General features: G+C 45.9%; 1 protein-coding gene across 1 annotated transcript in view; it reads right to left on the bottom strand.

Moving 5' to 3' along the window:
* The window catches only part of tsc1a (TSC complex subunit 1a), a 115,462-nt gene that overhangs the window by 28,437 nt on the left and 74,937 nt on the right, over positions 1-12,088 (bottom strand). The window contains 2 exon segments of the mRNA XM_056278079.1: positions 8,719-8,901; positions 9,074-9,240. Of these exon segments, the coding sequence (XP_056134054.1) occupies positions 8,719-8,901; positions 9,074-9,240 (350 nt within the window).

Raw genomic sequence — 12,088 nt, 5'->3', positions numbered from 1 at the left:
CTCCAGTCAGCTCACAACATCATCTAAAGCTGCCGCCAGAGCACGAGCAAAGGCAGAAGCTGCACGCGTCCAACTTTCTTTTGCAGAGCAGGAAGCAAACAATCTGACACAACAAGCTGATCGACGCTGAGCTGCATGTACTCAAATCACAGAAAGCGGCTGCGGCAGCACTAGCTGAGGCTGAAGCTTGGGAAGCATCCACGCAAAAAAAGTGGAGACCCACAACAGCCCCTACTAGACAAGATGTCAGCTATTAACCCCACTCAATGAACACAAGAGTATGTGCAGCAACAGTCGAAACTCAACTTTTGATCTTCAGACTCTTCAGGTAAATCTTCCTGAACTCTCATCTTCACCAGTGCCACAGCCAGCCATGGCCATCGATGCAGTAGCAAAAGTCTACAAAGAACCAAGTGGTCGCCAGCACAGTGAGTACGATAGTCAGCAGTTTAAACCCTTGCCATTCATCTCTGGTACACACATGGCAGAAATGATGAGACCACAGCGCAGCTGTGCTTTGAGCCCAAAGAGACAGCCTTACAGCTGGGGTTACAGAGGACAGTCAATCAACAATGATCGATTTCCCCATCCTCAGCCCGATGTATTGACACCCAGACCTGCAAGTGGTAAGTACACTGACACCTCAGAGCTAGCAAAATATCTGATGTGATGAAAGATGGTCAGCTCAGGTTTGCTGAAATTTGATGATCAACTAGAGAACCACTGGGCTTGGAAAGCTTCGTTCCAAAGTGCAGTTCAAGATCTGAATCTGTTGCCTCAAGAGGAGCTAGACTTGCTTTCCAAATGGCTTGGGCCACAGTCAGCTGCACAAGCAAAGGGAATCAGAGCTGCATACAAAAACGACCCCAGTGCAGGTCTTAAAATGGTGTGGCAGAGGCTCGAGGATTGTTTTGGTGCACTAGAAATCTTCGAGCATGAACTGTTAAAGAAAATGGAGGACTTTCCTAAGCTGATAAACAGAAAACCAGTGCTTGAGAGAGCTAGGGGATCTTTTGCTGGAACTGCAAGCAGCAAAGTTGAATGGCTACCTCCCGGGCCTTTCACATCTTGACACAGCACATGGAGTAAATCCTATATTGGCAAATCTCCCATACAACCTTCAAGAAAGATGGGTAACAGTTGCCTCGAAGTACAAGAAAGACAATGGCATGTCCTATCCTCCATTTTTATTTTTTGTCAGCTTCATAAATAAGGAGGCCAAGACTAGCAATGGCCCTAGCTTTGCCTGTGTCATTGGTGCCATCACCATCAATCCTAGAAGAGAGAAAATGGTAAAGCAGAAATACCAACTCCCAGTTTGTCAGGAAGACAGAGATTTCAAGCGCAGCAGGAGCTAGCCCAAACACTTCCACAGACAAGAGCATCACAGACCCTGATAAACAATGTCTACTGCACTGTAAGCCACATCCTCTGCAAAAATGTCACCTCTTCAGGAGTAAGAGCTTAGAAGAAAGAAAAGCTCCCCTGAGAGACAAACACATCTGTTTTAAATGTTGCTCTTCCATTCACCACATGGCCAAAGACTGTAATAAGACAGTGCAGTGCACAAAGTGTGGTAGTGGAAGTCATCGAACAGTACTACATCCAGATCCTCTTCCACAAAGATCAGAGAGCTCTGTCTTGTTGCATGTTCAATAATTCAGGCAAGGAAATCAAAGAAGGTTGAATCAGTTCATCTGGATACAATGTTTATTGACAGATGTCAATAAATGTTGTATCCAGATGAACTGACTCAACTTTTGTTGATCACAGAGCTCTGTTACCACTGAAGACCATGGCGGGGAGCAAAGAGAACGAAATGTTCCTGCTGTGACATCAAAATGTACAGACATACGTGGATGCTCAGCCAGCTCAAGATCATGCTCTAAGATATGATTGGTTAGAGTGTATCCTGTGGGTCAAGCAGAGAGAGCAGTCAAGACGTACATTGTTCTAGATGAACAAAGTAACCGCTCATTAGCGAAGACAAACTTTTCAACATTGACGGACATTCGGAACCATATACATTGAAAACATGCTCAGGTGTCATGGAGGTAGCAGGGAGATGTGCCAGCAACTTCATCATTGAGTCTGTTGATAGTGCAACTCGGCTTTCCCTACCTACTCTGAGTGTGATATGATACCTGATGATAGAACAGAAATCCCATCACCTGTGTTGCTTATCACTACCCACATCTCAAGTTAGTTGAGGGCAAAATCCCAGAAATTGATCGAGATGCGGACATTCTCCTTCTCCTTGGCAGAGACATTGTGTGCGCAGTCAGGGAACAGCATAATGGACTCCACAGCGAACCATATGGTCAATGCCTTGACCTTGGATGGGTCATTGTGAGAGAAGTGTGTCTTGGAAAGGCACATAAGTCAGCTAGAATCAGTGTATACAGGACCAACATCCTACAAAATGGAGGCGCTTCACTCTTGAGTCCATGTCTGAACAGCATTCAGGTCAAAGAGAGGCTCAGTTGTCACACTCCAAACCTGAGTCTTTAAAGCTCCACATATCACCTGGAGCGAGAGACAGGTGATCTTGGCAGCCAAGTGTTTCAGAGAACACAGCACGATTACAAACCTGTTTTGTCAATTGAAGATGCGATTTTCCTGGAGACACTAGAACAAGTGTATAAAGACAGTTCAAACAATTGGGTTGCTCCCTTGCCTTTTTGGTCACCACGGAACCGCCTTCCCAATAACCGACCTCAAACCGTCAAGAGTCTCACATCCCTAACAGAGCACCCGAGACACATAGATGAGAAAACAATTCATCGATTTCATGCAACAGATGTTTGATGAAAAACAAGCAGAGCTGGCTCCACTGTTAAAGGAAGGCGAGGAGAGTTGGTACCTACTCATATTTGGTTTTTATCATCCCCAAAAGCCAGACCAGATAAGGGTGGTGTTCGACTCGAGTGCCAAACATGAAGAAATTTCTCTCTATGATGTGCTTCTGAGTGGACCTGACCTGAATAATACTCTTGTTGGAGTTCTGATTCGCTTCCGCAGAGAACCAACAGCAGTTACGGCAGATGTGCAACAGATGTTTTATTGCTTCAAAGTCTGTGAGAAGCATAGACTTTTTGAGGTTCTCATGGTATGAAAACAATGACCCACAGAGACAAGTGAAAGCGTTTCGGATGACAGTGCATGTATTCGACAACATTACATTACATTACAGTCATTTAGCCAACGCTTTTATCCAAAGCGACTTACAATAAGTGCATTTAATGTAGGAAATCAGGAGAACTACTAGTCGTCAGAGGTCATAAGTGCATCTAAACAAGCATCTAAGAGCAAAACCAGTGCTTAAGTAAAAGTGCAAGAAAGAGTTTTTTTTTAAACGAGTGAATACAATAAGTGCTAAGAACAAGTAACAGGGTAGTAGTTCTTGAAGAGGTGAGTTTTCAACCTGCGCCGAAAGATGGGCAGCGACTCCACTGTCCTGACATCAGCGGGGAGTTCATTCCACCACTGTGGGGCCAGGACAGAAAAGAGCCATGACCGGGTTGATCAACAGCAGGGGCCTCTGAGCAACGGGGCAATCAGGCGTCCCGAGGCAGCAGAGCGAAGTGGTCGGGCGGGGGTGTAGGGCTTGACCATGGCCTGGAGATAGGAAGGAGCTGTTCCTTTCACTGCCCTGTAGGCTAGCACCAGAGTCTTAAACTGGATGCGAGCAGCTACTGGGAGCCAGTGTAGGGACATGAGAAGGGGAGTGGTGTGGGAGAACTTAGGGTGGTTGAACACCAGACAAGCTGCAGCTTTCTGAACAAGCTCCAGAGGTCTGATGGCCGACGCCGGGGAGCCAGCAAGGAGGGAGTTGCCGTAGTCCAGCCGGGAGATGACCAGAGCCTGGATGAGCACCTGTGCCATCTCGTCGGTGAGGAATTGGGTAATCCTCCTGATGTTATAGAGGAGAAATCTGCAGGAGCGAGCGACCGATGCAAGGTTTTCAGCAAACGACAGTTGGTCATCCAGGATCACAGCCAGATTTGGCGTCACCACAGTGTTGTCAATGGTGATGGCCAGGTCTCGGTGCAGACAACCTTTCCCCGAGAGGAACATCAGCTCTGTTTTGTCAACAGTCCATCAGTCCAACAGTCCATCACCAGCATTTGCCATTTACTGCATCAGACGAGCTGCCCTGGAAGCAGCTGCCTCCACTACTGGTGCAAGAGACTTCATCATGCACAACCTCTATGTGGGTGATGGCCTTGCGTCATTCCCGAGTGAAGCAGAAGCCATTAACATCCTGCAGACATCCCAAGAGATGCGAACTGAATCAAACATCAAGGCGGCACAGCAAGACGCCTTCGAAAGGGAGTTCCAATGTCTTACCAAAGGTGATCAAATCCCCAAACGAAGCCCACTTCATAAGTTGACTCCATTCTGTACAGATAGGCTGTTGACAGTTGGTGGCCGAACATCCTCAACTGACATGTTCTTTGATGAAAAACACCCTCTGATCATTCCCAAGACACAAATTGCTACGTTGCTGGTCAGAAAATATCATGAACAAGCTGCACACCAGGGACACCATTTCACAGAAGGGGCTAATAGATCAGCTGGATTGTGGCTACCTGGGGGATAGAGACTTGTGTCTAGTGTGATAAATCAGTGTTTCATTTGTAAAAAGCTGAGAGCAAAACTAGAGGAACAGCAGATGTCAGACTAGACAAACTATCTTCGGAGCCGCCATTCAGACTGCACCTGGAACCCTTTGTCTCTCATTTGAAGAACTGTTTACCGATCTGCCAAACTAAGCACCAACGTTCAGGGAGGGCAGAATAACATCAGAAGCGCACGTCCCCTGACCGCAGATGCCGGAACACATTCCAGTATACAAGCCAACTCTGTTGGCTTGCTCTTCATTCCAATCCTCTTCTTCAGTGCTCACCAGTGGGTGAAAGCCGACCGTAGATTCACTCTCGCTTTGGAATGAGCTTTGTTCCCTTGGTGTTTCACCTTGCTATTTTTGTGTCTTTCCAGTGCTGTGTCGTACCTTCCTCTTGGATGCGTACTTACGATCGCGATCTGGCACCTGGTCACTACGTATTTATAGAGTCCCACTGCCTAAAGTTTAACAGCCAGAAATGTCCCGTACACAGCAAAATAAGACAGGTAGAGGACAGGGTCTCTGCAGATAAGGCACCACCACACACAACTAGTTGTCATAACCAATGATTTGAAAGAATTATTTTTGTATGAGTCTATACATTGAGTTTTAGAAAAATCCTACTCATTCTACCTTTAAGCTTGGGTTTGTTTTAAAACAAAAAAAAAAACAATCTTCATCCTTCTTCTAGCTTATCTAGCTTATGCAATATTGATGCAAGAAAATCAACAGGTGATGACTGTATCCATTTGCTCTGAAATTCTCAGCACAGCTAGTTTCTGAATAGATGACATATCCTCAATCTTAGCATTACCTCTGGCATCATTCTTACAGTTTGGAAACCTGTGTATGTTCTTCCTCTCCATAAAGGTGGTAGCAATTCTGAATAAAATAATTATCATCCAATCTCAAAACTATCTTGTCTTGCAAAAATACTTGAGTAATTTTTTTTAATGAACAGTTGAAGTCATTTTTATCCACGCATTCCACACTAGCTCCATTTGAGGCTGGTCTGTTGTGTTTCCTTTGGCTTTCCTGGGGCTTCAGGCGGGCTTATCCGAGAACTTAAGTCCTACCATAAGCACTTTTAAAAAGGCAGGGCCACGGCAGTAAGCCCTGGGGCTTAGGGTGAAAGTACGTCATACGCATGAACAACGTTCCTTACGTCTTGGTTATGTCCTGCGAATTTCACCATTCGTGAATGCCACCATTTTAAACATTGCATCGCTAGCTACAAGCTAACATTTGCTAGCAAGTTTGTTAATGTTTCGTGCAAGTTTTTATAAAACAAAAAATGGAAAATCCCAAATCTAGACAACACTGGACGACAGAGGAGACCCAAGCGCTACTTGCGATACACTGCGAATCTGATATTCAGAAGCAGCTGGACGGCATCGTAAGAAATGATGACGTATACAAAGTCATCGTCAGGGAGCTGGAGAAAGTCGGTATTATTCGCAACGTTACTATCACCATCTGTAACGGTATTATCGCCACCTACTGTGCTGGAGTGTGAAACGTGTGTGACACAGTAGGGCTAGGGAAGTGGGAAAACAACACGAACTGAAGACCTCATGCTTAGGTTCCAGATCTAAGTTGCAGCGCTTAAGTTCTAGGGCATAAGTTCCATAATAGAAAGCCGGCTATTGATCACCGTGGGGAAATTCTTCCTCTGCATTTAACCCATCCTAGCTGTGTAGCTAGGAGCAGTGGGCAGCATCTTTAAGAAGCTGAAAAACTGCCTAGTCGACCGTTTCTCAAGTTACTACTACTACTACTTTCGGCTGCTCCCGTTAGGGGTCACCACAGCGGATCATCCGTTTCCATTTCTTCCTGTCTTCTGCATCTTCCTCTGTCACACCAGCCACCTGCATGTCTTCCCTCACCACATCCATAAACCTCCTCTTTGGCCTTCCTCTTTTCCTCTTCCCTGGCAGCTCCATATTCAGTATCCTTCTCCCAATATACCCAGCATCTCTCCTCCAGACATGTCCAAGCCATCTCAATCTTGCCTCTCTTGCTTTGTCTCCAAACCGTCCAACCTGAGCTGTCCCTCTAATATACTCCTTCCTAATCCTGTCTTTCTTCATTACTCCCAGTGAAAATCTTATCATCTTCAACTCTGCCACCTCCAGCTCCACCTCCTGTCTTTTCATCAGTGCCACTGTCTCCAAACCATATAACATAGCTGGTCTCACAACTATCTTGTAAACCTTCCCTTTAAGTCTTGCTGGTACCCTTCTGTCGTAAATCACTCCTGACACTCTTCTCCACCCACTCCACCCTGCCTGCACTCTCTTCTTCTCCTCTCTACTGCACTCCCCGTTACTTTGGACAGTTGACCCCAAGTATTTAAACTCACATGCCTTTGTCACCTCCACTCCTTGCATCCTGACCATTCCACTGTCCTCCCTCTCATTCACGCATAGGTATTCCATCTTGCTCCTACTGACTTTCATTCCTCTTCTCTCCAGTGCATACCTCCACCTCTCCAGACTCTCCTCCACCTGCACCCTACTCTCGCTACAGATCACAATGTCCTCCGTGAAAATCATTGTCCATGGAGACTCCTGCCTGATCTTGTCCGTCAACCTGTCCTTCATCATTGCAAACAAGAAAGGGCTCAGAGCCGATCCTTGATGTAATCCCACCTCCACCTTGAACCCATCTGTCATTCCAACCGCACACCTCACCATTGTCACACTTCCCTCATACGTATCCTGCACCACTCCTACATACTTCTCTGCAACTCCTAACTTCCTCATACAATACCACACCTCCTCTCTCGGCACCCTGTCATATGCTTTCTCTAAATCTACAAAGACACAATGCAACTCTTTCTGGCCTTCTCTATACTTCTCCATCAACATTCTCAAAGCAAACATCACATCTGTGGTGCTCTTTCATGGCATGAAACCATACTGCTGCTGCTGATCATCACCTCTCCTCCTCTTAACCTAGCTTCTATTACTCTTTCCCAAATCTTCCTGCTGTGGCTGATCAACTTTATACCTCTGTAGTTGTTACAGTTCTGCACATCGCCCTTGTTCTTGAAAATCGGTACCAGTACACGTCTTCTCCACTCCTCAGGCATCCTCTCACTTTCCAAGATTGTGTTAAACAATCTAGTTAAAAACTCCACTGCCATCTCTCCTAAACATCTCCATGCCTCCACAGGTATGTCATCAGGACCAACTGCCTTTCCACTCTTCATCCTCTTCATAGCTGCCCTCACTTCCTCCTTGCTAATCACTGAACTTCCTGATTCACTATCCCCACATCATCCAACCTTCTCTCTCTCTCATTTTCTTCATTCATCAGCCTCTCTCAAAGTACTCCTTCCACCTTCTTCCTCGCTTGTCAGCACATTTCCATCTCTATCCTTGATCGCCCTCACTTGCTGCACATCCTTCCCAGCTCGGTCCCTCTGTCTAGCCAATCGGTACAAGTCCTTTTCTCCTTCCTTAGTGTCTAACCTGTCATACAACTCACCATACACCTTTTCCTTTGCCACCTCTCTCTTTGCTTTACACTGCATCTCCTTGTACTCCTGTCTACTTTCTTCATCTCTGACTATCCCACTTCTTCTTTGCCAACCTCTTCCTCTGTATACTTTGCTGTACTTCCTCATTCCACCACCAAGTCTCCATGTCTTCCTTCCTCTGTCCAGATGACACACCAAGTACCTTCCTAGCTGTCTCCCTCACTATTTTTGCAGTGGTTGCCCAGCCATCTGGCAACTCTTCACTACCACCCAGTGCCTGACTTAACTCCTGCCTGAACTCCACACAACAGTCTTCCTTCTTCAACTTCCACCATTTGATCTTCGGCTGTGTCTTAACTCACTTCCTCTTCTTGGTCTCCAAAGTCATCCTACAGACCACCATCCGATGCTGCCTAGCTACGTTCTCCCATCACCACCTTGCAGTCTCCAATCCCTTTTAGATCACCCCTTCTACATACCGTTTCTCAAGTTACAGTTCTTTAAAACACATCAGAGTCTCTCTCTGATGGTTTATATCACTATTCCTTATTGTCCCGAGTGTCATTCCCATTACAGCCACTGAATAGCTGTGTGTGTGCGTGTGTACCTGTAGTCTCTGGTTCTTGGTATATTCCTCCTGGTGTTGTCGCTGCAGATGTTGGATTTGTGTGTGCAGGCGTGTAGCGTGAGTGTGTGTTTCATGCTGGAGATGGGTGTAGCGGCGTTGCTCCTCTGCCAGGCTGGACTTCAGAGACTGAATCTCTACATCCTGTAGACCCAACTGCTCCCTCTGAACACGCGCGCACACACACACGCACGCACACGCACACGCACACACACACACACAGTATGGAAGGTTATACCTCGTTTTTTTTTTAGATTTTTTTTTATTTGAAGTAGGCACATTCTGCATAAGTGCATTTAACCCACTGTGTGTGTGTGTGTGTGTGTGTTAGCATTACCATAGAGTGGTTGTGTTCCTCGAGGGTGGTAGCGTTGATGACTTGGCGTAGCAGTCGTCTGTTCCTGATGGCATGCTGTTGACGCTTGTATCTCTCATACTGGAGCTGGTTGTACACCAACAGTAACTGGCTCCTGAGGGTCTGTAGCTCCTCCTCCTGGGTGGAGCCTATTCAGGACAGACAAGACAGCAGGTCAGGAACTGTACTGACCTCTGAAGTGATGATGTCACTGCGTTCCCCAGAGAACATCCCAATCGGTCAACATTTGGGGTTTCATATCCCATTTTCCAGTCGTTCTGTTCTTAAACGATGTTGAACATTCTACGTAGAGATGAGCCATGGTGCAGAAAGCATGTGCTTATAGGACTGAGAATATGTCTAAATGACATCACGCTCCAGTCCTGGTCAGCTGGACCTCACCGTGTCTGTAATGTGGCTCTAAGTAAAAACTAGATGTATCTCCATGTCCAGATAGAGAATGGTTTACACTCCTCTTACTGCCTCCCTTTCCATCTTTAGAAAATATGAAAGGGTAAATGAACTGTGCTGTCGCCAAGTATTGTCAGCCAACAAGAATCCATCTCAGCAAATAATAAAATACATATCTGTAATATAATCAAGACAAAAATGGTCAAATACAGCTGGATGTAGTCAGAAGTCGTCATATATATTATATATATTTTTTTCTATTGAGCTGAGGAAGAATGGATCCAGAATCTCAGTTCTAGGCATCAAATTGACAAAATACTTCAAAGGTCTATATACCAGTATGACCTCCCCAAACACAAACCACCAGCTGGTTGTTAGTGTTAAGTTCTCCATTTATCTGACTGGAAATACAAACTCATTAAAACAACCCTCTCTATATTTGAACCGAAACCTGCCGAGCTTCACTTACACACATGGCAGAGAGACAGTGGAGTTGGGCTGCTCAGTGACACTTAGCTAGATGGGTTGGTTAAGAACCAGAATCAGAATCAGAATACTTTATTCAGCCTTGAGGGAAAATTGGGTCCTATTACAGACACTCACGCTCTAGTAAAGAAAAAACTAAAAACTAACGAGATACAAGATAACAAGAAAATAGAAACAAAGACACAAACAAATAGAAATAAAAAAATAAAATATATAGTAAACATATGTGCACCCTGCTGGAGCATGGAATATATAGGGATATAACAGGAATATAAGAGCCATGGGATGAGACAGAACTCGCCTTTAGAAGAGCTGGATTACAAAGGGCAACAGGTGATAATGAAGTGGAGACATCATGTTTTATGTAACAAAGGGTTTTTTTATCTACATCTATGGAAGTAACTGGGGGGACTGTGTGGAGTGTAAATAGTCTTTCATGAATACAGGACTGCACGGCATAATGAAAATTGGCCGCTAACGTGCGGGTACTCAGCTTGTTGGGGTGGATACCATCTCTTCTAAAAAGGAAACGTGTTCCCAGAACAAATCAAAATTGTCAATGAAGCCAAAATTATGAGCTCTGCAGGCGGACTGGAGCCAAGTGTGGAGGCTGAGGATTCTGCTGAGCGCCCTACTCTATGGGCCACTGGGGGAATAGGACCGGAAATAAAAACAGATTTTCCAGAAGAACTTAAAAAGTGAAAAACGTTGTTCAAATCCTTTTTAGTTAGTTCAGACTGCTGACAAGCCGCATCGTTTGTCCCCACATGCACTATCACTAGAGAGAGGATAGGGGATAGAGGATGGGAGCGAGCTAAGCAGCCCCGGGAGCTTAGCCAGGATGACAGGGACCGTGGCTCCAGGGAAACAATGTATTGCTGCTTTAAAGAAATGGATGTTCCGGATCACGGAATCCCTGATTATGGAATTAATGTAGCTGAGGAGCAGAGGGGATGAAGAGCTGACGGCTGCGGGTTCTCAAGTCTGGAGACGGTATAATCTGTTTCCGCAGGCTGTGTTAATGTCGCTGGCTGATGAAGGGGTGTCTGGGATGGCAAGTGTTGTGACAAGGCAACAGACCTGTGAGAGGGATTCCCTGCCGACTTGGGGCAAGGAAGACTTCCATTTCTGAGCACGGCCTCTCTCAAGAGTCTTACAACAGGTAGTCATTGACTGGGATGAGAGCCGATGATTTGGCTTTGCAATCGAGTGGCAAATCACCTGAACATTGCTAGCCACAGGAGGTGTGGAAGCTGCGGTGTCGGCACACACTGTTATAGGAGAGGGGTTCAGATCAAGAGCATTGGCTGGGTGGACCGAGGTGTCGTCAGACAGTATCGCGTAGTGTTTGGAGAGCCTTAGGCGAGGGGGAAAGTCAGCTCCGTCCGAGTCTCTCTTACAACCACGGAACACCATTTCGGCCCAGGACGACTGGTGGTCAGGTGTCGAGGAGGAAGCATGCCTTTGGCTAACTGTGGCATTAGCATTGTGCTTATTGACAGGCAGCTTATCCAGAATAATAAACCTGTTCTCTAGTTGAACCTCTGGTGGGACATTAGTTGAACTGTGCTTGTTGTGTCTGACTCTTCTTTTACCCTGAACGTCTGTCCAGAGCTCAGGGTTTGACACTGCGGGGGTAGAACAGGTCTTTGGTCTTGCTCCCTGGTTTAGCCAATAGCACATAGCAAGATCCGATGTGGTGTCGGTCTCAAGCGGGTTCGAGCCGGACCAGGGAACAGTGTCCAGATAGTCATCAGCATGGGGCTCATTATGTCTGTATTGTAGTAAATGTAACCTACATTACATTTACTACAATAGCCAGGTTGTACCGAATGTGAGATGTCAATAATCACCATGTAAAGCAGCTTTGTACCTTGGTTAATGTCTGTGAATGTTCTCATTCATCCAGGTCATGATTATCCAAAAGAGTTGAATCAAGTGCAACTGGACTTGGTATATATCCGTGAAGACGTTTCGCCTCTCATCCAAGAGGCTTCCTCAGTTCGTGCCTTTCTGACTAGACCAAGCTAGTCTGACTGGCTGGTGATGAGACTCAGAATTTATCCTCTAGGAGTCGTTGTCAGAGCTATTGATATGCGT

The sequence above is a fragment of the Lampris incognitus genome, chromosome 1, assembly GCF_029633865.1.
Source record: "Lampris incognitus isolate fLamInc1 chromosome 1, fLamInc1.hap2, whole genome shotgun sequence".
NCBI classification, from domain to species: domain Eukaryota; kingdom Metazoa; phylum Chordata; class Actinopteri; order Lampriformes; family Lampridae; genus Lampris; species Lampris incognitus.
Note: the sequence above shows the minus strand (reverse complement) of the source record. Positions and strands in the feature narration are given on the sequence as shown.